Genomic DNA, 27356 nt, shown 5'->3' with positions numbered 1-27356 from the left:
CATGAATATCCATTTTAATATGGATTATTTCCAAAACAATAGCTTGTTAGGAAGTGAAAGCACTATTATTTTTTCTTTACAAACAAAGGCATTTCCGGACTTGTTCCTGGAAAGCAGCAATGCCATACATTGTGTGACCTGATACCATAAATACAGTAGTTAGAACTTCTATCTGAATGTTCATATTTTAATGACAATTTCAAAATAATATTGTTTCAAAGACAAGCTAGCTTATTTAAAAATTCTTATACCAGGTTCCAATTTAAAATGAAATTTATGAATTACCCCTTTCCAAATAGATTCTAAATTATCTATTGGCATTCTAAAAAACTTGATAAGCATCTTACATTTTCTACTCTTAGCTTTTAAGAAAATGAGATTTAACTGCTTACATTTGGCACATATCCAAATATCCAAATGTTACACACATTTTACATCTCTTCCTGATTGAAATGACTAAAACATAGTAGTAGTGCTTTTCATTCTTCAGTGGTGATCCAAAACATTTATTTAAGTAAAGGAAAAAGACATCTCTTATGTAAATTGATATCCAATTCACCCCATGTGAGGGTGAATTTCACTTTTACTAATGGACCCTATTTACATTACAAACAAGAACAGCATCGACTTTGACTTTTTTCTTTTATTTTAGAGACAGAAGAAGGAAGGGAGGGAGGAAAGGGGGCGGGGAGAGAGAGAGAGAGAGTCAGAGAGAGAGAAAGATCAACTTGTTGTTTCACTTATTTATGCATTCATTGATTGATTCTTGTATGTACCCCTGACTGGGGATCAAAACCAAAACCTTGGGGCACTGGGATGATGCTCTAACCAACTGAGCTACACAGCCACTGCAGCAACGACTTTTTATGTTCAAATTGCTTCTTCACTGAGATCAGAGTTGGATATTTTACATGGGGTAGTTTCAGCTCTATTTTATCTTCATTGTCAGTCATATATCAATGGGTTTCCCACCTAACACGTGACCTTTGAGTATGTCGTATAGATAAATACAAAACTGAGACCCAATGAGGGGAGGTGATTTATCAGTATTAGTTAAAAGCAAAGTGGAGACTTCTTACAATTTTTCCCAACATTTACTCCTCTATGCCAAACATGCCTTTTGGAAAAATAACTTTGAGTTAAAGAAGCGTAGATATGGAAGGGCTAAAAGCTCTATTTTGGAATTACATTTTGAACCAAATCCAAGCTGTAGAAAAACAATAAGTGATGTTCACAAATTCTGAATAGGTTTTTGTTGTTGTTGTTAATTAACTTCAATTGAATTAGAGTTCCGAGATATGCCATAGTGTCTCCAAAGTATTTTAATGCTCAGTGAAATGTATTTCTTACTAAAAATAAACAATTCATTATGGACACATATTTTTCATACATTTCCGTTTTTCACATACTTAATCCTTTTTGAAGAGAATATGTTACTTTATATTATTGTATTTTACAACAACCAATTTGTCTCTGAGTCATTAAAAAGTGGCAGTGTGGGAAGTACATTAGATTATAATACAAAATCCAGAAACACTTGGCTATCACTGGGCAAGAACAATTTATCACAGAGTTAGTTTCTCTATCAGCTTGGGTTCTACCAATGAGGTGCAAAGCTTTTGGTATAATTTAGAATCTGCAGACTTCTGAGATCAGTTTAAAAGGCAATTTGAAACACTGACTATTTGAAAAAAGAATATTCAGAACACATTGGATATGACAAAGCAAAGATATATGTATATATAATCATAAAGCAAATATGACAGTTAATGCCCAAGCAGCTAGCCTCCAAAATAATGTTCAGCATTTTTCTATTGTTCATGCATTTTATGGAACTTTGATGTTTTAAAAATTGGTAATCCATGTAATTCTCAACGAACCAGCATTTAGTTAGGCAGAATATATCTCCCCTCGCCTACCATTCCAGATTTCATAATTTGCTGAATTTGTTTATTTAACTCTATTGATTAGGACCCTCTCTTTGAGTGTTAAAACCAGATACTAGTTGAGAACAAAAGTACAGTTACTGTACTCTCAAGTTCATTAAACAGCATTGTCACACGCCTAAGAAAATCAAAACCACTGGTGAAACAAGTCAAACTAGTACATAATCTTCTCAACCTAGTTGTGATCTATTCACATAACTCACATTAATCTATGTCTATTTTCCTCAAAACAATCAATGTCACATGCCTGAGACAAGTCCTTTCAGCAATTAAACTGATCTCTAGTTCTATTACTAATTGATTATACCATGAGCTATCTGAGAGCCTAAATAAGTTAATGCAGCTTCCTAAAGCACTAAGGTGTATCTTAGAAAAATGACTAGTGTTTGACGAACCACAGCACTTTAGAGAAGGAAAGGATTGTAGAAATAATTTGGGCTCTTTGGTACAAAAAAGAGCAAAGGCCACGTATTGAAGTTGTATTTGGATTAGCTTTGAACATAAGCTAAAATCCAACTATGCTAGAAATTCTTACATTTTAGAAGAGAAAAGCTAGCAGTTAAGTTTTTTATGCCCTTTTGTATCACTACATTGAAAATGGTCATCTGATGGTGGTAGTATATGGCAATAATATTATAAGGATTAAGTTATAATGGAAAGCTTTGGCTTCCTTTACGCGTATGTTCGTGATATTGTAAAAGAACCTTCATCAAAATAAGCCATAGGAATTAATTCTTTGACTTTAGTCAGATATTCCTTTGACTGTAAAAATAGAAAATGGCAAGGGAAATTCACATCTTACAATTTCTAGTTTAAAAGCGCAATGTCCGTCCTGGGAATTCCTGCCAAATTCACTCTTAATATGACAAACACTGTCATACATTTTAAATAGCAAACTGACATGCATAACTACATAAAGCTCTCTTTTTATTTTTAATTCATAAACCTTAATGGATATAGAGTGCCTGATTTTAAATAAATGGATCCTTTAAACAAATAATGGTGATTACACTATAAATAAGTAGAGTTTGCTGATTCCTTACATTCTTGTAAAAGCCAAGTAACCTAGTTTCAACACCCATATCAGTGTGTGGGTATGGTTTTCTAACTTTAGGTACTAAATGTCATAATTTATTTTTACTCTCTCCCATGGTAGAAATTGAAAAGGGACCTTCATACATTCAGCAATTTCCCTTAAGTCCCTTTGCATAACTCTGTAATAGTTTTAGAATATAAACATTTTGTAATATATTTTGCAAGCATGATTTATACACTTTACAATAGTCAAGGGAAAAGGCCAACTTCACCAGGGGTGACAAATGTCCTCCTTGGTGACTGTCCTGCTGTTCAGTGTTCATAGCTTCTTCATGCGATGACTCTTTTGGGGAGTCTCCCTCTGCAAAGGCATCACTGTTCTAACTCAGTACTCTCTCCCCTGCATGGATAGATCCAGCCAACCATGTCCACCTGTCTAGTGGGATATGGGTGAACATGGTTTATATCAGCAAGAGACCAAGATCAGCCCCATATCATTAATCAGCAGCTACGAGGCCGACATGATACCTATTCCAATCACTTTTTCTTCCACTGATTTTCATATGTACAGTGGTTGATGCTATCAAGTGTTTCTCTTTAAAATTCCTCTAGATGTCTTTGAGAAAAATTACTACCCTGACTATCCAGGCTGAACTCTACTTGAGGGGACTAAGATACCTACAAACTGCAGATTGTAACTGAAAATAAAGCTATGTGGCTTCTCAGTAATTAGACACTTCTGGAGGCATGCAAAATGGGCGCGCAGTCTGGGACACGTGCTTTCTCTCCCAACATCAGTGGCAGATTCTAAATGAGACTACAAGTCCCCCAGGTCCTTAAACAGAGTCCTGTCCCACGCACGTTCTTCCTTATAGATGATTAATTCAGTGCCAGTTTCACAGTAAAACACTTGGTTCCAATTTTTGAATCATCCATATAGAGTCATGGGTAGCAAGAACAGGTAAAGTTGCGGTCTGTCACTCTAGACAGAATATGAATTTCTTTAAAGCTGCTTCATTTATGAAGCAAACATGAACTGTTACCCGCCTAGTGAGAAAAGACAAAAAGAGAGGTTAGGGTGTATCTGCTTTCAGCCTTCTTGTCATTCTCAACAGAATGCATACAATTACAGAATTGGTACCAGACTTACCATGTATGCGTTATCTGAAATGATCTTATTGTTTATTGCCTGTCTGCTCCTATTGAATGGAAGCTCCATGAGGACAAAAAGCTTTGTCTATCTTTTTTACTTGCTAAAGTACTCCAGTGCCTGGCACAAAACAATACTCAGTAACTATTTCTTTCACATAAGAACAGATGAATGAATACCTTGTGGCTTTCATCCCCCATACATACCACAGATTACCTGGAGTAAGAGGGGTATCAACCTATTTATCCTTGAATTTCTCTCACAAGGCTATGAAAAGGTAGCAGACAGGTGGTAAGGGGAAAGCGTTTGAAGGACAAAGGCTGTGTTTAGAGAGAAGTGAAGTGGAAAGAAATGGAGTAGCATGAAAGACATCTGGGACAGGTGGAGAAGCTGGTCAGAGGCCACTAGCAAGTAAGTACTAGCCTCCTGGTCACTGAGCAGGACCATTATCTGGACTGCATGGCTAGGTTCTAACAATGGCTTCTCCCAGTAGCAGAAGTAGCAAGATGTCATTCAACTCTATCAGACAGAAAACAGAAAGACAGAAATCCTGGCACCACATCCTGACAAAGCCTCTGGGATGTTCATTTGACCTCAGCACAGTTTATTGTACTTGTTGAAACACAAAAGCCATACTTTATTTTAGTTTCTGTGTGCTAGTGTTAAGCCACAGGGCTCTGGACTCAGCTTTCAGATTTTGCAACTTTCAAGTGGAATATTTGTGCTTCCTTATCTATTTTTAAAAAAAATTATAGACAGTATCTTTGATAGGGAACTATTGCTTTAGTTATAGTTAATAGGCTTTGTGATTAATGCACATAAAAAGCTGTTGTTCCAGAAGCTGAAATGCATGACTGACCTACCCTGACTCCAGAAAGCCTGCAAGCAATTCAACCTTTGTGGCCCAGGGGACTGTAAGTGATCAAGATGGTATCTGAGCCACTGTGCTCCAGGGAGGGAATGTCTGCCAACCGGGATACAGATAAAAAATAGCTGGTCAGCAGATGAAGGGGTGCTAGGAAAGTAGTTGGACTGTAGCTTTTATCTGTTTAAAACATTTTCTCTGAATTCCAAACCCCTTATCTACCCTTTCCTTCTCATAAAAAGGTCGGCTTGATATGAGATATTAAGATGTTTTGGGGGGTACATAACCCACATCTCCTCAGATTGCTGGCACCCAGAAAGATTCAATGCTTGTCTCCACTTATTAGTTCTGGTAGTGACAGGCAGCACAAATGCCGTCTTTTCCAGGTTCATCTTCACACAACCTCTAAATAAATGTGCATTTTTTTGCATTTCTTTTCTTCTCTGCTCACTACTTTCCCTATGTCTTTGCCCTTATTTATCAATCCCAGAATCACAGATCACTGGTATTAAAATATATGAAATCATTGCACAGGTTATGTATAAAGTCCCATAGTATGAGTAATAAGAAATGCAGTATTTTTTTCTAGTTTTTCTAAATGCAGTATACTAAAAACTGTATTACATGACAATTTACCAGACAGAGAAAGCTAGGAACTAGAAAACCTATATTTAGAAAAGCATAATTAAATACTGAAGGAAAAAAGAGGCATTAAGAGAAAACTTCAGAAATCCAAAATACATAGTGGATATTTTAAAAATAAAGCATAGTTAGAAAAGCAGGGGGAATCACAGAAAAGCAATGACTAACTTAAGATTTTAAAGTTAAATGTAGAAAAGCAAGATCAGAAATCTCATTCTGTTTTTTTCCACCTGAATTATTTAGTAAAGAAAATAAACTTGAAAGCTGAACTACAATTTTTCTTTGCAACAACCACATGAAGTAAGCAGGGTAAGTATTATTATCCCCCTATTATATTTGAACAACCAGGGTTTAAAAGATAACTGACTCATTCAGGAACCTATAGCTAGTTAAATTTGCAGAGCCAAGGCTTGAACCCAAGTCTAATCTCCTCTAATCCCCTGCACCAGAATGTGTCTATAGAAGGAGAGCTCAAAAACAAAAACCCCAAAGCTCCAGAAATTCTTAGGAAATAATAGTCACATTCTTGTCATTTGGTAACTAATCATTTCCATACTCTGTGCACTAAATGACCACACTTGACTCATGCTTGTCTATATTCCAATTCTAGGATCTATTATGTTCTGTCTTAGATCTACAGGAAATCCCAGGTTGTGTGTCTTTTAGGAAATTTCTCTACCAGCCTCATTAAAATAAGAACTATCCTCTACTCTTACCACGCTGGGATAAGTCAAAACACACTGCTGAGTGCCCACAAACTCATGCTATTTACTGGCAACCAAGCTGGGCCTTCTGGGTGACTATGCAGCTCTTCGACCAAAGTCTCAATTAAAATTCTTTGTAGATGACTCCTAAATCCCAAATCTATTATTTGCAGCTCCGACTGTTCTCTGAATTCCAGTCAAATATATTTGGCCACTGGTCAATATTTACTAACAGCTCCTTCCGTTTTCTTCGAGCAGTACCACCATCTGGTTTGTCCCAAAGGCTCCAAATCACCTGTAAATACTCCCTGCAATGTCGAGCCTCACATCCCATCAGTATCTGATTTGTTGATTCTTTTACTGCAATGTCTCCAAAATGGTCTGTGTGTTCCTGTTTCTGTGGCCCTGACCCTGACCCTAGTTCACGTCATCATTCTCTCACATCTATTTAGAAGATCGGCCTCCTAAGTGGACTCCCTGACTCCAGTTCACCACTCCCCTTAACATGGCCTCACTAACATTTGATTACCTACCTAAAACTCTGCTTTGGTTTTATCACCCACATCTTTTCTGAACCCTCCTGCAGTTCCTTATGTTACTTAATACAGTGTAAGTCCTACACTTGGAATTTTTCAAACGGATCCCCACATTCTCTTCTCAGCACCTTTATTCCTATATGTGACCTCCACTGGCAACCAACTGAACAAACTGACTCTGGAACACAGGCTGTACTTCTGGCTTCTCGGACTTAGTTTATACCATTTGTAATATCTAGATTACCCCTTCCCTAGTGCTAAGAAAATTTTACCAATCATTTAACATCTAGCTCAGTGCCAATGCCACCTCCATTACCTACACAATGAAGCCTTTCTCCTGTTGCTAGCAATTTCTCTCCCCCTTCAATAGAGCAACTGCATGTGGGGGTGCATGGTACAATTCTAAGGGATGCCACCCAGACCAGTACCTAAAGCTCTGTTGCAGGCACATGCTGTACAACCACGTGCAGTGGTCTTGTCTTGAATTTCTTATTTCATTTTCCTTATAAGCTCCTTTAGTTACTTCTTAAATTTTGTAAGCTTCTAGTTTCCTTTTCAAAAGTAGGTTGTTATGCATATGTCCTATTTCCTTTTGTAGGTTATACACAATTTGAGGATACAATTAAGTTATATTAAGCTTTGCATCCAACAATGCACCTACTAGAGTTTGCGGGAAGAATGAAGAGCAAAATTTTCCTGTAATATATTTTATTTTCTTTCTTTCTCTTAAACCATGCCATACACACCCCAATAAATTAAAAATTCTTGTGGGATGCTACGTATGGATACTTGGAATCAGCTAATTGACCACGCGGATATTTAACTTTTCTTATAGATTTTTCATTTTTGATATCAAATAAATACAGCTTTAGTGTATTTTCTCTTAGAGACAACTTCTTTTGTTTCTAGTTCATTCTTATATTTTTTCCATGTTCTTTTCTTATATTTAAAATATCAAAATATCCTCTTCATTTTCCATTTAAAGGTTATTTCCTTTGGAGAACTAACTATTCCATTGTTTTATATTCGAGTGCTCCAATATTTCTCCTGATTTAATTTTTTCTAATTAGTGAAACTTCCATCTCAGAGAATCACTGCCATAAATGAGTCATTCACCCTAGTTTTTCCCCTTTTTTTTGTTAATCAAGAAAATGAAAATAATCCAGATTATGTCTTACTTTAAAAATATATAATTACAACTTCCCATTTCATTTCTATCTTGGTACTTTTTACTACTGTTATTCTTAGTTTTCAGCAGATTTCTTCTACCTTTCCTTCCACCATGTCTTTTTTTCCCAAATTATACTCAAAGTTCCTTGGAAGTTTTAAACTTGTACTGGTATAGGGCCAAGCAAAACCCTTTACTCTATATAATGGGTACTCAATAAATGATTACAAATGATACACATTTTGACTTTGGAGCCTGCAAATTCCTGATAATGAGCTGCCTCTGTTTTCTTCCTTTATCCTATCTTCAGCATTTGACTTATTTATTTTTGCTTACACAAGTCTATTTTTGTTTTTATTTCCATAAATTTTATTCTCACATCTTGTAATACTCTGAAATACTCATTCAGCTCTCCATGCATTTACTGAACAAATGCTTATTCATCACTTACCAGCACAAAGTACAAGCTATGTAGTTTGGTGGGATTCCAATATGAAGTTCAGAAACAAACCTGCCTTCTAAGAGCTTATCATTTAGAAGAGGACACAAAGTGTCCTCCAAATATATTAGTATTGTATGTCATATGAAATGTAGTATGAAACATAGAAGGCCATAAAGAAAGATTAGTTACACGAGGGTAGTTAGCTTTTTGGAGACTGTGGTATCTGAGCTGAGTGCTGCGAGAGCTTTGTAGAGATGATGGGTTAGGTACGCCATGAAGGAGAATACCATTTCCTCATTTTAAATGGGACTAATCGATATGTGATAAGTTTATTTCTGAAAAAAAAAATTCAGGGCTTCTTTTTTAATCTGTCTACTTTGATTTGTTTTATACATGGATAATATTTTATATTTTAGAAAAAATAAATTAGTCATTTCCCATATGAGTATATTGCCCTCTTGCTGTGCAATCTTTACTATTCTGTCGACCAAATTAAAAACACTCATGCAGACAAGATAAAGATGAATTCTATTTCACTTTTTAAAAGATTAATTTTTTTATTCTATTGAGGAAAGAACATGTAGATCTACCCTCAACACACTGTTATGTACACAATATAACATTGTGCAGCAGAGCTAACTCTTTTATTGGTAAACTTTCATTTAGGGTTTATTCATTCACTCAGTTATTTGTTCAGCAAATATTTGTGAAGAGCCTACAATGCACAGACTACAAGTGAAGACATATAGCAAGAACGAGACAGACTCAGTTCCTGTCCTTGAATGTTCCCTGACTAGTAGACATACACATAAGTTGCAGGAATATAGTTGCTTTAAAATGCCATCTTTTTTTTCTTTTCTCTCTTAAACAAGTGCCCTGGGTTTTCCCATCATAATCCACTCTCTAAATGTCACAAGATAAATGCTACAATTAAAAACCACATGATTAAAGACCTGTGTGCCAAAACAGGATCCCAGCAATGCAATCCCAAACCAAACAATAGAGGACATTACTTGAGCCTTTAAGACTTAACCATTTAATATATGATTTGTGGATGCCTGACTCAGGGAACTGAAATGGCAGATAGGAAAATACAGTGAGGCTTGTGTTGGGGTTGTGGGGCAGAGAAATAGGTTTCTAAGAAAAACAATGATTTCATCTTAGGGAGTATGACTCCAGAAAGTGAAAAAAGTTGAGCTAAGGGTATAATCACTTACCTTATTTGACAGGAAAAATGAGTCTAGAGAGAAGCTAGGATTCATGCTTTGGACACAGTGATCAAGGGCATTAAAGACAAAAATGAAGTCTGTGCAGCAGCAGGGTTAAAGTGCTAGAGAAATATGTGACATGATTTTTATTGTATCATTTTATTTTGGGTTGTTGAAAATTATGTCCTATAACTCTGAAAGTGAGCAGTCCTGGAGGGGGCAAAAGGCTCTGTGGCCCAGTTTTTCCTGGTGAAGTTTCAATCTAGAGATAAATGCTGGAGACCAAGACAGAAGTGCAAGTTGGAAAGATGGTGACTGACCTATAAGGGAAAGACCAAGCTCACCCCTGACTGTACCTATACAATCCAGGAGAGTAAGTGATGATCCTCTGACCATAAGAGAGCATGGGGAAGAGCTAAAGGTTAGGAGAGAACACTCATACCCTGCGGTAATAAGTGCACGCAGGATCCCTTGGGCGTAACAAAATTAAAAGCCAGTTAGCAGAAGTGGGAGTGACAAGAGCATGAATCAATGTGGGACCAGGTTAGCACCACTCAGGGTGCTGCCCCAACCGTGTCTGGAGTTTGGGGGCTGGGAGAGGACATGCGAACATCAGTGCCTCCTGGACTTGTTTTCTCCATCTCCTCTCCCCCACAAGCCCTCACAGTCACAGGCCCACACAATCACAGCAGGTATCTGTCACTGGTTTATATTCAGTGTGTCTGGGCTCTGCAGTAAGATGAGGCACAATGTTTACCACTCATGAGTCAGGTGGCACTTTACCTTGACAATTTCCCTCTCCTGATTGTAAGATATTTTGACCTTTTCTCCTTTTTCCTTAAAATGGCAGGGACATGGTTTTTGTTTTTGCTCATTTCAGCATCTAACAAGTGAAATACTTTCTAAAAAAATCATGTTATAGTAGTTATACCTAATTGAAATTGATTTTATTTATTCTTCTTCTATTAATAATATTTTATTTTAGTCCTAATTTACTTTATTCCCTGTAAAACTTATTTTCTGGCCCCAAAAACAGAAAAGTAAATAATTAATTGTTAATTTTTATATATATCTTCCATACAAGATGAATCCACTCATCAGGATTAACACTGCTTTTTGTCTTTCAAAACTTCAGAATATAACAATGGATTTGGAATGCACAGTCAATTATGTAACAGCTTTTCAGTTAACATACCAACATCAGCCTAATAAAAGACAATACATTTTGTTTCTTACTTTTGGCCTGTAAGATGCTTCTAGTTCTTGTTAAATCTTTCAGCTTGAATTCTAAAACACTTACCAATGTACGAAAGTAACAGCGTTGATAAGAGCCACAATTACACTTCTTGAAACTCACTTTCTTTTTCTTGCAACATACTGAAAAACAGCAAGAAAAATGCTTAATTGCATTTGGACAGAGATTCTGAAGTACACCATGATCTGAGCATTGTAAAAGCAGGTTTTTTCCCTTTCTTTCCGTAAATACAGTAACAAAAGGTTGCAAAGTTGTTAGGAAGCTTACCTTCATAAGTAATACTATAAGGATGAGGGAAAACTTTATCTGCCTCAACCTACTCTCCCTGAGTAGTTTTTAAAATTCTCTACGCATATGCATATGTCCATGCTAAAAATGCTTATATGCACTTGATTATGCATATACATAGACATGATCTAACATGACAAGTGAAAACTATAACTGAACATAAAATCAAAGCATCAGTACTGGGGCAATATGGTGTAAGGTAAAAAAGTGATCATGGTCAGCCACGGTAAATGGAAAGGTATCTTAAAACAATTTTTATACTTATATTTGACTTTGGATAAAATACTGAATATGTGGGGCAAAGGTAAGGGCTCTAAAACTAGAGTGAAGTCAAATATATTACGTATGCAAGAGAAAAATCACATACAGTATCTGACTCGGAAGTGATGTTCTGAATTAAAGTTCAAGGAAGAATGAGACATAGGTAGAGTTTAGAGGGGCTAAGAAAAAGAACGATGTGGCAGCAACTCTTTAAATAAAGATATGGATGAAGATAATCACTATTGCCAAAGAAAGAGCTGAGCTAAAAAGAGACTTGAGATGAGATCAGTAAGTGCAGGTAACAGTGTGGAAAGGAAGGATAAGTAAACATGCCTACCGAGCCCCATGATTTCAGTCTTTCTGAGCAAGATTCTGCTCACAGAAATGAAGTAGAGAGGACCACTTCTGATACCCTAAGTAAGTTTGTGAAGCTGTTCTACAGGTAACTGGAGATGTAGGCTCGCAGGGAGAGTGAGAGCTTAGAAGTACGGACAAAGACTTAGAAGTTACTGTTTGGGACCTGACTTCTTACAGATGTTACGACAAGGTGCGTGGTGTGTGAAATGACAATGTCAAGCTTACTTGTGCACACATTTAGTAAAACAAAATACCTTATCTCATTATCCTCTTCAGTGATCTCTATATTTTCAACTGTCCTTGTAAGATTTGGTTGTTTCTTCTGGAAAAAGAACATTGATATATATTGTAAAAATATCAATAGATAATATAATACTGAAAAAGTAAGTGGTCTCCACTTTTATATTTTACATCAGTAATTCCAACAAGTTTTCTTCAGCAGACAGCATATAAAATATTTTTCCAATAAGAAATAAAAAATGCATGGCATTATTGACTCAACAGTTTTAGAATGTTGGAGGCAAAAAAAATGTAATAAAGAAACTGAAAGCTTTAACTAGTCATCAAATTAAAAAGACATTTCAAAAAGCTGAGTCATGATGATATAGCACATTTTAAAATTTTAGACAAGTTTCAATAAGAAGAGAACATAGAGCAGAAATCCAAAAGAGCAGATAATACAAATGACATTTCTGTTTGGCTTCAGCATGTCATAAGATTTTCAGCATATTTTATTCCATTTTATATTTAGTTAGTTATCAAAACCAGTTGCCATTTCTAATGTGTGCATTCTCAGCCAAAGGAGTTGTCTTCAAAGCCTAATAAGGAATGTGGCCCTGGCTGGTGTGGCTCAGTGGATTGAGCACTAGCCTGCAACCAAAAGGTCGCTTGTCTGATTCCCAGTCAGGGCACATGCCTGGGTTGTAGGCCAGGTCCCCAGTTGGGGGCAAATGAGAGGTAACCACACACTGATGTTTCTCTCCCGCTCTTTCTTTCTCCTTTCCCTTCTTTCTAAAAGTAAATAAATAAATAAAAAATATTTTTAAAAAATCCATTCTAAGGAATGGGGAGAAACCTTTCTTAAGATTTAAATTTTGCTAAGACTCAGTTAAAGTTGGACCTCACCTATTTTATCATTTTCTTGGTGAGATCCTTCTCAGCAAAGGGCATTTGTTTGTTAATCGTTTATGTAAATACAGTAAGAACAAATAAATATCTCAAGTTCAGAAAGTTTTTGATCAAAAAGCAACACTTACCTTCCAGTATAAGGCTCCAAAACCAAAGCCAATTACAAGAGAAAGAAATGCTGGCAACGCCATGGCTGCCCATTGCAGGTTGGAGTCTCCAATGGAATTTGAGGCCTTCCCTGTAATTTCAATAGCACAGTGGTGAGCACAGCATATCCATGCTAGAGGCTTTGCTCTTATTGCTATGGTCATTCCCAACTGTTTCCGCAACGTGCTCTTGACCTATCTCTGTTTAAAATATTTAAATCACTGATTTTTCTGCTGAATATTACTTTGGAATGACAATATAAATCAATGCAGTCTCCAAAAGGTAAGTAAATTGAAAAAAGAAAAAAAGCCCACAGACCAAAGGAGATTTGACTTGGTTAATGTTGATGTGCAGGGAATACAGACTTGATGTATTTCTGGAGGGAAAAATAATTTATACTGTCAAGCAAATCCATCTTCTATGGCTTTATCTTCTAATATCTTTCCCTCTCTCATTCTTGACATCTAGCCAAGCAATTTTAAAGAAGATATTTTGTGACCGAGATCAAGGTCTGCATGCATCAAGCTATGTCTGGCCCACTGCAAATATTGTCATTCTATGTCCATTGTGGTTAGACTACTTTTAGGCACCTCACACTTAGAATCACGGTGTTTCCTCATCACATCTTCAACATGCATTTGCTGGATGCCAGGCAGTAACTGGTGCTGTGCTATAGACTAAAGGTTTGATTTCTCAGACTTCTTATTTTGGAAAGTCTGAGACTACTGAACATTAAAAAATGCCTGAAAGCACCAGTGTGTCTCCATTGCTTACTCTAAATAAGTAACTTAGTTGAGAGAGAGGACATATATTAGCTGGGAATACCTCTTTTGTCCCTGCTGCCATGAGAAGCAGGATGATTCCTGATTAACAAAACACATCTCCCACAAGGGTCTCTACTACCTGCCAACACAAAGCTTAACATTTTGACAGATTTTTCTGTTTCCTGACAGGGAACAACTTCGTTGTTTGGAAACATTGACACATGCCATTCTGGAAATTAAAATCTCAGTTTTTTTTTTTTTTGAAGATGCAATAAGTTTAGAAATTATACATTTTCAATAATTATATAATCAAAATGTAAAGTAATCCAAGATAAAGTGACTGCTTTGGGCTGTGATATTTTACCATGCTATTCAAATTACGGTCAGCGTACAGTCACCTATTTATCATATAAAGTTCCTAAATTTAGTAACATAATATAAAAAAACTGAATCACTACGTGTATCAACATTTACCAGGAAAAAATAAACTCGTAGATTTAAAACGGGAGTCAAGAAACAAATCTTACCTACTTTAGTGAGAACAGGTATTGCCTATTTTCCCACCATTTGTAAAGTGAAGGAAGAAAATTCACTAATTTTATGATTCCTATGTTTCCAAAGAGGCTCTAATAATAGGGTATATGAGTGTGTGCTCACATGCATGTGTCAGTGTTGAGGGGTAGTGAGCGGTGGGTATGGGGTGTAAGGGACAGCGGGACTAGGCAGGGAAGTGGGGTCTTCCATTCACATAACAATGAATCAGTTCCTTAAGACGTGATTAACAGTTTTCCTGGCCCACCCTACATCCTACAAGCCCCATGATAAACATAGTTTAGGCATCTTAAATTGGAGCTCAGCATGAATTCTCTCACCAAAATAAGCCTGCATTATAAAATGGGATTTGGTATAACCAAAGCATTACTATTATTACAACAATAAAGTTACTTTAAGTGTTATGTACATTAGTCTGGGATTTAACCACCATTTATAAAAGTGTTTTCTGTTAAGAAAACGGATTCAGAATTATAAGCAATTCCTACCATTATATGAATTTTAATTTTACTATCTATAAATAAACTGTTCATCTTTGTAGTCCTCCAGTAACATGTTTGAGTTTTTAATAGCCAACCTGCTGTGGCCCACAGTTGATACTGGGATTGCTGGTGTGTAATTTTGATAGATTTGACCATATAGCCTCCTTGTCAACAGAGAGAACAAAGGCAGCTATTGATATTCTGTCCCTCAGCACCAGCGGAAACCTAATGAGCTAGCACAGTGCCGCGGGGAACTCCATGAGCTACGGTGGGGCAGCTGGAGGCCCAGGAATCAAGGCGGCCAAACACCCCGTTCCTGCTTTACCCAAGGCCAAATCTTAAACTGCACCATTCGAGCCCGAGACCACAGCAGAAAAGCAGAAGGACCTTGCCAGAGAGTGAGGTATTCTGGGATTCCCCACTCAAAATTCTTCTCAGGTAGGACAATCCCTGAAGGGAAGTATCCCACAAAGCCTGGGGGAGAAACCTAAGGAAAGCTCACCTCACTCTCAGAGCACTGTGACTTTCTATCCACTTTGGAAGTTCCACCCCTAGGACTGTAGCCCCAGGCAAAGTCCTGGAAACTGACTAGCCTCCTGCAGGACAGAGGGAGGGAAAGGCTGGGAGGGGAACCAAGGACCATGGGATCTGAGCTTCACCTCCTATCAAGGTCAAGGTTTCCTCAATTATTTCCTCTGTTAATTTAAGTGGCTTAATAATGACACTGCCATCTCTCTTATAGGGAGAGAAAAATGTTATCAGAAAAGGCTTGCTTGCACCTCAAGGGCCTGACTCCCAACACCTGCTACAATGCTGTCCCCCAAGGATCAATGAGATTTGAATTGGGCACCTCACGGCCCATCTGAATGGTATTTGGGACCAAAGCCCAAGCCAGTAACAAAGCTCTGCTTGTATGTAAAGACTTCCCAAAGAAACCTTGTAGAGAGAGGAAGCTCATCTGGATAGGATTTGAGTAATTTCAAATTCCTGAGTTGTTAACATATTAATTGTATCTCAGTACTGTATAAGAGAAACTTTCTGCTGTCCAAAATTCATGGGAACTGACTTGTTTGGTTTGACTACTAATGCCCAACATCTGTACAAATACAGAACACAAAAAAATATGCTACAAATTTGCTGAATTCTTTTTATAGAGTGAGTCTGTTTATAAGTATCATGCTGTGAACAGGGATGCCTTGGTGCTTAGAAAACAGGCTACATAGTGGTGCTTCTTAATTCAGATCCAAAGGTCATCACAGGCTTGCCAGTGCACTGACCCACAGCCTCAGTGCATCCAATTGTTCTAATAATTAATGAACACACTACACGTCAGGCATGGCTCCAGGTGTGTGTGTGCTAACATTTGAAACTCACAGAAACCCTATGAAGGAGGTATTACCCTCCATTTGACTGGGAAGTCCAGAGAGATCAAGTAACTTGCCCAAGGTCACACAGCTGGGCGAGGGCTGGGATATAGTGCCAAGGGAGTCTGACTCAAGACTGTATTTCTAGAAGATGTATAAGGTAATGTCAAAATAAGGATTTCCTTCTATATCATTTAAATACTGTCTGCAAGGATCCCAAAACGAACATTTTAAAAATATTGTTTCAGCTTGGTATAAAAGATGTTACTGTTACTTTGAAAATACAATTCCCTTTGGGTAGCTTGGATTCTCCCTTACAAGCTACAGAGAGGATGCTTACATTTCTAGATTCCTTCATATGGCCCAGTCCTCTGGTTAGCATGGCCACTTTTTGATTGTTATCCCTGAAAACTAGCATGCTTTCTTCATCTTTCCCTGACCTTATTTCCAAAATAGTCTTCCTCCTTTATGCCATGACTAATGTCATTTACATACATCTATTATTATATATATTATAATATAAAGTTGATCATTGAACGCAGAGGTTAGGAGCACCAACCTGCTTCACCCCATGCACTTGAAAATCCATGTATAACTTTCAACTCCCTTAAAACTTAATTTCCCTTGGTATTTGGGGGGGGGGGCAAATTGATGGAGGGGAATTGGTTCCAGAACCCTCTGTGGATACAAATATCTGTGGGTGCTCAAGTCCCCTATGTAAAATGTCATTAATCAATTCATACAGTTTAGCCCCACATCTGTGACTCCCAACTGCAGGTCAAAAATAGTACATACACGTATTTATTGAAAAGAAATCCATGTATATGTGGATCTGCACAGCTCAAACCCATGTTGGTCAAGGGTCACCTGTATATTATATATATAATATATGTATGTATGTATTATATATGGTATAAATATAACAAAATACTGAGTATTTCCTTTATGTCTGTTTCTCCTATGAGAATGCAAGCTCCACAAGAGCTGCTCTTGTGCTTGGGTATCCAAGCGCCATATTCATGAGTGATATCACCTGACCAAAAGCTGCTTATTGTGCAAGACACATACTTTTTATAAAAGGAAGAAAAAAATAAAGCAAAACAAAGAAAGCAGACTGACCATTCATTTTGCAATTTAAAAGTACTTCAGGTTCAGAGGTACTGAATAGGTGTTTTGCATTCAGTTTGTCTTTTAAAGTAAGTAGAAAAGACTTTTTCTTCCAACCATGATGGCAGCAGATGAGCCTTCCAAACCTAGATAATTATTATACTAGACAAACTATCTGAGACAACTGTTTTGAGACATTAACCAAGAGGCAGCACTAGCATCTAATTCCTGAGAGAGAAAACGCACATGGTGAGGCCCATGACTGTCTTGATCCTTCTGGATGGGAGGCACCTTCAGACAAGAGAGAGGCATGGAAAATAGAACCCAAGGAGGGCTCAGTATCCTAACAGACAGGAAATCAGACTGAAGTTCAGGGTCCCTGACATGGCTGGAGTTTGTGGAAAGGAGCCAAGCAGAGAAGGAGCCCCAGAAATCTCCAGAAGAATATCCTTAAGCCACTGGTCAAATAATAAGCTGCGCATGCGCAGGGTGAGACTTCACAAAACCTGACAATAAACAAAACAATGCCTGGGCAGCTAAGACTTTATCAGAGACTCTAACAGTCATTCATAGACAAAGGAGTTCTGACAGCAAGAATGGAGAGCTTTTCTGGCTACTAAGTGACTTAACAGGCAGGTATTATATACAGACTGGATATGCTGGACAAAAGGATGATTCACATCCTGCTGGGATGGCACGGGACAGTGAGAGATTTTATCACCCTACTCAGAAAAGAGCACAATGTAAAACTTATCAATTGTTTGTTTCTGGAATTTTCCATTTAATATATTCAGACCATGGTTGACTGTGGGTAACTGAAACCGCAGAAAGAAAAAATCCCCGGGTAAGTGGGAGGAGGGTACGGGAGTGGGGGGCAGTGAGGAGGGGTGGAGGGTGGTAGTGAGGGGGAAGGGTGGGGAGTAGGGTGGAAGGGTGAGGGGGTGGGGAGGTGGGGGGGCAGGAGACGACCAAGACACTGCTGCAGCTGAGCTGCCCATGGGAACAAAACTCAAGTCTGGAAAGGAATGCCGCACAATCTGGATACACGAGAGCATAGTATCCATCAATCCAGCATGTATTTTAAAATCACTAGCCACATAGAGGGGAAATGTGACTCAGGGAGGAAAAAAAAATCAGTCAATAGAAAAAAACCTGGAGATAACCTGCATGTGGAAATTAGGGACAAGAACTTTAGAGCAGCTATTATAACTGTATCCAAGGGCCATAAAAGAAAATATTGTTGTCATGAATATATGGAAGAAAATATCAGCAGGAAAATATAAAACATAATCAAATGGAAATTCTATAACACAAAGTACAAACTCAGAAATGAAAACTATATTGGATCCAAACCCATAGAATGTAAAATTTTAAGAGTGAAAACCCTGTGCAAACTATGGATTTTGGGTGATAATGATGGGTCCATGGGCTCGTTAATTTTAACAAATGAACTGCTCTGGTGGGGATGTTGTTAATGGGGGAGGCTATCTATGCATGTGTGGAGGCCAAGGGGTGTATGAGGAATCTCTGTACCTTCCCCTCAATTTTGCTGTGAATCTTAAACTGCTCTAAAAAAATAAATTCTTAATTTATTGAGCAAAAAGGAAAAAGGACTCACGGACACGGACAACAGTGTGGTGATTGCTGAGGGTGGGGAGTATAAAGGGATAAATGGTAATGGAAAAAATACAATAAAGATAAAATTTTAAAAATTAAAAGTGTATTGAATGAAAAATTAGCAGATAGGTGACGGCAGAAGAGCCAGGGAACTTGAAAACAGAGAAGCAGAAATTATTCATTTTATAGAATGTAGAGAAGAGAGGTTGGGGGAAAAAAACTGAACAAATTCTCCACAGTCTTTGAGACAATATCAAACTGCCCCATATGTGTGATCTGTGTCTCAGAAGGAGAGGTGAGAAAATTAAAAAAAAAAAAAAAAAGTTATGGCAAAATTTCCCCCGAATTTGGGAGAAATAAATTTACACAACCAAGAAGCTTGATAAACAGTAAGAAAGATAAATGCAAATAACACACACCTTGGCTTACTCTGCTAAACAGAAGAAATTTTTGAAAGAAGGCAGAGGGGAAAAATGACCCAGCACATAAGAGGAAAAACATAATACGAATGTTGGCTGCCTTTTTGTTGGAAACAACAGCTATAGAAAAACAGAGTAACATGTTTAAAGGACTGAAAGAAAAAAATTCTGTTAACCTAGAATATCATATCTAGTAAATAATACCTGCAATACTAAAGATAAAAATACATATTTTAATTAAAAAGAAAAAATTGTGACCAGTAGCCTGTTCTTCAACCAGAAAGGAGTTAACACTGGGTGGAAACTTGGATTTCCAAGAGGGATTGAAGAGTACCAGAAATAATAAATACATGGGTAAATATAAAGGATGATTATGGTTTAAATCAATAAGTTTAAGACTGTATCATGGAGTCAAAATTGGTTCTTTGAAAACATTAATAAAATTCATAATTAGTAGGAAAGACCTTAATTGACTAACACACATATAGTCCCTTTACAAAACTTTTCATATATATATACATATGTATATATAATATATATATACATATGTATATATATCAACACAGCACAAAAGAGGGTTGTGGGTAAGGGGAACTATCCTGTTTCAAGGTTCTTAGATATATATTTTTAGGTGTTACAATATTAACTAAGTAGGATGTTACATGTTAAGATGTATGTTGTAATTCCTAAAGTAACCACAAGATAATGCCAAGATGTGCTGCTGAAAATCCAAAGGACTAATTAAAATAGAACATACATAATGCACACACATGTGCACACACACTTTAACCCAAAAAGAGGGCTTGAAAGGAGGAACAGAGGATCAATAAACAAGTGGGGCAAACAGGGAACAAATAACAAAATGGTAAACCCATACCCAACCATACCAGTAATTGTATTAGATATAAATGAATGAAACACGCTAATTAAAAATTAGAAAAACTAGATAAAATATCAAGACCCATCCATATCCTGTCTTTAAAAAGGAGAAATGGCCAAATCCACAATGAAAAGAAAGGATTTTTATTTTCCTTTTCTGAGTAACTGATAAAAAATTTGACCAGAAATTTAATAAGGATATTGAAGATCTGAACAACACTATCAACCACTTTAATCAAATTTGAGAATGCTACACTGGATATCTGAATAATACACATAAAATAAGTCTCAAACTTCAGAAGATTATAATGTATGTTCTCCAAATAATAGAATTAATTTATAAACCAGTAACAATAAAACATCTAGGAAAAAACACATTTTTGACTTCAAACAATCCATGACCCATAATCACAAGGATAATTTTAAAATATTTTTTTTAATGACAGTGGAATCACAACATATCGAAATGTGTGGGATGCAATAAATGGTAATGGAAAAAATACAATGAAAAATATTTTTTTTAATGTGCAAGGTGCAGGTAAAGCTGCTTACAAGGAAATTTATATATTTAAGGTGCTCATATTAGAAAAGAAGAATGATTTAAAAATCAATTATCTGATTTTCCACTTTAAGACCTTAAGAAGCTAGAATGAGCAAATTAAACCCATAGCAGAATGAAAGAAATAATAAAGACTACAAATCAATGAAATATAAACAAATAGAATTTAAGAAGTAAAGTTGCTTCTCTGAAAACATTAATAAAATCCATAATCAGTAGGAAAGATTTTAATTGACCAACACACATATAGTCCCTTTACAAAACTTTACAGATTTGAAGTGTTGTATAATTCAGAATTTTAGATTTTAGAAGGTTCTATTCTGCATATATTGTATATTATACGATATCCTCAGTGAGGTCTGGGTAGCAACCTATAATCAAACACATTAATATTTCTACAGAGAAATGTATAAATTTTCACTTTTAGAAGGATAAAGCTATAAAAAGTCTCATCTCAAATTAGGTCAGGCTTTGTTGGCAAAAAAATTCCAAAGGAAAAGGACATTAGAGGTTCTTTTTTAAAATGTCTGAAATGCAAAATTGCTATTGTGAATTTATAATACATTGATTACTTTTTATGGATAGGTCTTCTATGTCCCTGAACACATGACAGTGCCCTATTACTCAATCTTAAGGGATAACTTTCTTAGCTTCAGATCACAGAATAAATTTTTTCCTCTTACAGTTTCCATGAGTCCAGAGGGTCAGAATATTTAGTAAATCTAATGACCTTTGCCTAGATTTGAAAAGAGGACAATAAACTTTCAGGAAATTGGGCTCTTGGCCAAAGAGGATAGAAATTTCAGGGAAAGAAGCATAGTCTCTTCCAACATATAATTTTATAATAAAGTAACAAAACCATCAAATTTTCAAACACACAATAGTGAATAGTGATATACATGTCACTATTTATACTAATATGATACAAAAGAGGTGTTAAAGCTAAGATGTCTTTGATTACAAGATACATTCTGACTCAGAAATTAGTAGTGAATAAATATAGTGTTAAGTTATTAGCCTGATAAGAACTCTGAGATCAGAGAACACAAAGGGGATGGATGCTGGGTCTTAAATGGCAACTGGAATTTTGATGAGGAGAAAGTACTTGAGTATTACGCACAGGTCATTATTTAAAATCTTGGATTTAACCTTCCAAAATATGCATATCACTATTTTCTATTGTATGTTTAAAAATTGTGTAATATATATAAACTGAAATATCCTTGGAATTCCATACAACTAACATTTGTACTTTTCATATTAAAGTTCTATTTTTGTTAAGCAAACTCTACATGGAATATATTTTAAGTCAACAATGATAAACGCTTAAATCATTTTTCCAAAAGTTACTTCATGCCTTATTTAAAATAATCTTAGCAGAAAATTTACTGGTCCGGTTCTCTTATAATTATCTCAAACTGTAGGGAAACCCACTTCTACAAAACTAACATTTAATTCTGAAGAAGATGGTAACAGGAAAAACGATAATGGAACAGTATTAATAGTAATAAGGGTAGAAATTTCCTTTAAAGCCCATGCAATACTCCTATAGATGCTAACTGGAGCCATGCATGCATTAAAGCAGATGTATGTACTTACTATTACTGCTACTGCTGTCATTCCTAAGGGAGTTGGCTGCAACAGGGGGTAACATAAATGGTTTTGTGACACTGACTCTGGAATCTAAATAGAAAGCAATAATGTGTCAATGTTGTATGGTGATTGACATAAATTACAGAGTCCCTAAAAGGCTGAGAGCAATACCAGAGTACTTATCGGATCCGCTTCCGAAATCTAGATTATTCAGATCCTATTTATTTCATACTGGGTGTCTTGCTGTTCTATTTTTATTAAGAAATTCACGAGTCATCTTAAAGAACAAAGATTCATTGCCTATACAGCTAATAAATATATAAAATGCAAATTGTTCATAATTGGTCATTTAAAAAAAAAGGCAATGCGATTAAGATTTTGTATTATAGGGAACCTGGGGAAGGCGGGTGGGGAGAAAGAGTCTCAGAACAGGGTAACTACTGAAGATGAGAATTCATAACTCACACCATTTAGGAAAATATTTGAGAAGGTAACATTAAGAAGATGGGAGGTGAAGAAACATAAATGTATAATATTGGCAAATGTCAGATAAGAAAAATACGAGTGACTTTCTTGTTTATTGTTTACTCCCACACAATTCTTTAATTTGAAAATTGTAAGTGTTGTTTTCACTTGAAAAACAAATTTACAACCATTGATTTCTTTTATGCTATTGATATTTGCTTTTTTATTAGACATAACACACATCTTTCTCTAACTACACATATATTTGACTCAGAGGTAGGTTCTTACATGCACATATAGGACTCAAGTTTGATTTTTACATTTAAATTAGAAATGCTTGGATGTCTTACCTTCTTCAGGACTTAATGTAGAAGAAAGCACACATTCACTAGTTTTAGATGACACCATCTCCAAGTGCTTGAAGGCATCGATGGATCTATTAAAAATTCTAAAGAATTCTTCAGGAGTAAACAGCTTGGCTTCTAATCTCTTAGGTGACTTTTTTACATTCTAGAAGAAGAAAAAATAGGATTATATATTTCAAACAGTCTACAGATTTAACTGATGTCAAGCTAAAAGACTATGTTCTTCAAAGATTCAAGGAAAACTACCACTCTTAGACAACTGTTTTGACATATATAATCCAAACTGGTACAGCAGGACAGTGATCCCACTCAATTCAGTCGGAGGCTCAATCCCAGCTAAATAGTGTAGGCAGTAGGGGTGAGTAAAGTGAATTCAACAACAAAACAGTGAAATAATCCTAACAACAAATTAGAGGCATTGCTCTTTAAAGATGCTCATTATAATCATTATTCTTTAAAAAATTTTCCAGTATAAATTCTCCAAATAGCCAAAAATTAAAATGTCTGTTGATACTAAATATTGGCAAGGATATAGATGGAGCTAAGAGGACTCTTATACACCGATGGAATGATGTAAATTGGCACATTTGATACTATCTAGTAAATTTGGGCATGTGCCCATCCTATGACCAAGAAATTCCTCTCCTAGGTAAACACTCTAGTGAAGCTTTTGCTTTTATGTACTATGAGACATATAAGAAAGTTCTTACCAGCAGTGTTCATAAATGCCTTTATCAATCAATAGGAGAGTGGTTTAATCAATTTTGGCATGTTGAATCAATGGACCACTATATAAGCAGTAAAAAATTAACCACAGCTATATGCATCAAAGTGCATAAATCTTATAAACATAATGCTGAGTGAAAGAAGTCACAAAAAATAGAGTATGATTAATTTTTAAAGTTCCCCCAAAAGCAAAGCCAAGCCACATTTTAGGAATTGATAAATGCATGATTATCTATAAAGAAAATCTGGCAATAATAAGTTAACACTTATATAGCACTCGCTATGTGCTTAGTGCATTATATGTATTTATGCAATCTCCAAAACAATTGAGAAATAACACCTGGTATGAATCTCCTGGGTTCCAAACGAAGTGTCATGACCGTTAAATGAATATTCTTTGGTATATGGAATGCTCTTATGACATCACCATTAACTGAACACCTAACTCACCTTTCAAGTTCCGAAGCATAGTATTTCCTTCATGACACCTCATCTGATATACCCGACTTTTTGTGACCTCTGCTTCTTATCAATGCCATCAGCACACTATTTATACTAATATGATGTAAAAAGAGGTGTTAACGCTAAGATGCCATTGAATGCAAGATACATTCTGACTCAGAAATTAGTAGTGAATAAATATAGTGATTAGGTTATTAGCCTGATAAGAATTCCGAGATCAGAGAACACAAAGGGGACTGATGTTGGGTCTTAAACGACAACTGGAATTTTGATGAGGAGGAAGTACTTCAGCATTATGGTACAGAATCATTATTTAAAATCTGAGGTTTAAACTTCTAAAAGGTCTGTAGGCTAAACCTTGGCTTGTGAACTCTATGCCAAAGCAAGTCTCCCAAGACCTATTCTATTATAGATACAACGTTATAAAATCACCATAATAAAAGCATTAACATTTCTTTGCCAGAGGCAGTGCTAAAGCACTCACCACTAATCATCCAATGTCAACTCTATGAGATGGATCGCTGTCCCATTATAGACATAAAGAAAAGTGAGCACAGAGGGGTGAAGTTCACAAAGCTAATTAATGACAGCATCAGGATCTGGATTCCAACACCTTGTAGTGTACTTAATCTCTAGTGGAATATTGCCTCTTCAATTTGCTTAGAAGCCAAATCATTGTCATCCCCATATTCTGAAGTTGATTAACAACTATTCATAAGATGACTTGGAGATGCTAAAGTGTGCTTCTTTGATATGACACAATTACTGTGGATAAGAGGCCAAGTTTAAATGTTCATTACAGACAATTTTTCATTTAAAGGTAAATAAACATTTGTAAACTAATAGGAGAGTTATGAGAATTTCATTCACATGTGAAATAAAGTTATGGCTGTTTCTGTAACATCATGTAAGTCAATTTTTATATCAAATGACAACTTCAAGTCAATGTACATTTCAACATTGCTGTATAACTATAAACATCTATTTCTGTGGTCATCTTCAAAATACTTTTAATTTACAAATCTATACATTAAAAATCACACAAATAAAAGATGCCACCCCATCACCACCACAATCAATACAGGTTTTAGAGAAGTAAAGAACAATCCCAATGAATACCAGATTACCTCCAATGGGTGTCCTTCCATGCACTCCACAAGGTCATCCACTATTTTCACAAGTTTGTCTATGATAGAATAATTACTCAAGCCTTCGGAAATATTTGAAAATTTGTCCAGAAGATCAGTCAAACTGACTGACAATTGTTCCACCATTTCGCTTATCCAACAGTGACTAGGCTGCAAGAAATTGAAAGAAAGGACGATAAAGCATCCTTTTTAATTTTTTTTCCTCACTGAAGGACATTTTTCCATTGCTTTTTAGAGACAGAGGAAGAGAGAGAGAAACATCACTGTAAGAGGAAAACATCAACTGGTTGTCTCCTGTATGCATCAAGACTGGGGATTGGGGATCAAACCCACAACCTAGATATGTGCCCTGGCCAGGAATCAACCCCCAACCTTTCTGTAATGGGACAACGCTCCAACCACCTTAGCCACACAGGCCAGGGGAAAGCATCCATTGTAAATACAGTAAACTTGGAGCATATTTCAAAGATATCAATGTTGCAGTCATTGATTGCCAGACAAAGGATTTCCATATACCAGAACAGGTCAGTTCCTGTGTTCTGTTTAATTCAGATCTAACATCTGTTTCCAAACTTATAAATATATATAGATTAGAGGAAAGCACTAATGGTTAAGATATTGCTCTTTCATGGAAGTAAATTAAGATGAGACAGGGCCAACTCTTACCTTTGACAAAGTTCAGATATTAATGGAATTTAATGCCATTGGAAAATATTCATTTTGTATTCAATGCGTTCTTAAAAGAGCTTTAGGCACAGAGGAATTAAAAGATATATATTGTCAGAGACAATCCTAGCCCTCAAGGAACTTTTAGTCTTTTGGTGAAATGGAATATGAAATAATAATAGCTAATATTTCTAAAGTTTTTGATAGATTTTAAGCCTTCTTCATAGATGAGTTTATGTGGGTGTTAAAAAAAAAAGAAAGAAAGAAAACAACTAGGCAGAAATGTGGTCTAAGAGAAAAGTACTTTTGCCTTAGTCCTTAGTGGGAGGACTAACTATATAATTTTGGAGGCCAAGGGCAAAATGAAATCTACTTATTATTCAAAAAATAATTTAAAATGTCAAGATTGTAACTGAAGAAAATTAATCCAAGCGTGGTTCCTGTTTATGAATACAGCCCTGCCCACTGATTAAAAGCTCAGTCAAGCCTTGGAGTCAGGTATAATTGGGTTCAATTCAGCTGAGAGACTCCAGGTAAACTACACACATTCTTTCAACCTCAATTTGCCCATTTATAGAATGGGAATAATGGAAGAAGGTAGTTGTGAGGTGATAATGTATATCATTTGAATATGTTTCATGAGGGCAGAATTTTTATCAAATCTTGTTCCCCACAGTGTCCCTAGGGCTGAGAACAATGCTTGGCATGTAAGTATCTGATGAACAGATGCATGAGTGAACAAAAAAATAAATGAGAAAAAATACAACAGGGGGCCACAAAGTCTGTAAAGGACTGAATAGTAAATATTGTAGGCTTTGCATGCCAAGAGGCAAAAATCAAGGCTATTATGCAGGTATGTTTATACAATAAAAGATAGATTTCCACCATAAAATTTGTATCACAAAATTAAAAATGTAATAATTGAATGCTTTCTTTTGCATAAAAAATGAATTTAATTTCTTCTGTAATACAGATGTACCAATAAGAAGAAAGAAATTCTTTATTTTGCTTAGTTGGGGTTCAAAGTCAGTACTTCCTCTCATTGCTTAGACTTCC

At 36.1% G+C, this 27356-nt stretch overlaps 1 protein-coding gene across 2 annotated transcripts in view; it reads right to left on the bottom strand.

Annotated features, from left to right (window-relative positions):
* Positions 1 to 700: 700 nt before the first annotated feature.
* Positions 701 to 27356, bottom strand: part of KITLG (KIT ligand) — a 99189-nt gene continuing 72533 nt past the window's right edge. For both annotated transcript variants that reach the window (XM_090273904.1, XM_090273903.1), the window contains 7 exons: positions 25614 to 25784; positions 23284 to 23443; positions 22475 to 22558; positions 13114 to 13223; positions 12112 to 12179; positions 10997 to 11073; positions 701 to 4028 (listed from right to left, as the gene is read on the bottom strand). In XM_090273904.1, the coding sequence (XP_090130030.1) occupies positions 11034 to 11073; positions 12112 to 12179; positions 13114 to 13223; positions 22475 to 22558; positions 23284 to 23443; positions 25614 to 25784 (633 nt within the window). In that variant the 3' untranslated portion in view covers positions 701 to 4028; positions 10997 to 11033. The remainder of the gene's footprint in view (positions 4029 to 10996; positions 11074 to 12111; positions 12180 to 13113; positions 13224 to 22474; positions 22559 to 23283; positions 23444 to 25613; positions 25785 to 27356) is intronic.

The sequence above is a fragment of the Furipterus horrens genome, unplaced genomic scaffold (assembly GCF_987537825.1).
Source record: "Furipterus horrens unplaced genomic scaffold, mFurHor1.1.pri manual_scaffold_4, whole genome shotgun sequence".
Classification (NCBI taxonomy): domain Eukaryota; kingdom Metazoa; phylum Chordata; class Mammalia; order Chiroptera; family Furipteridae; genus Furipterus; species Furipterus horrens.
This window is presented reverse-complemented; position numbering and strand designations above follow the sequence as displayed.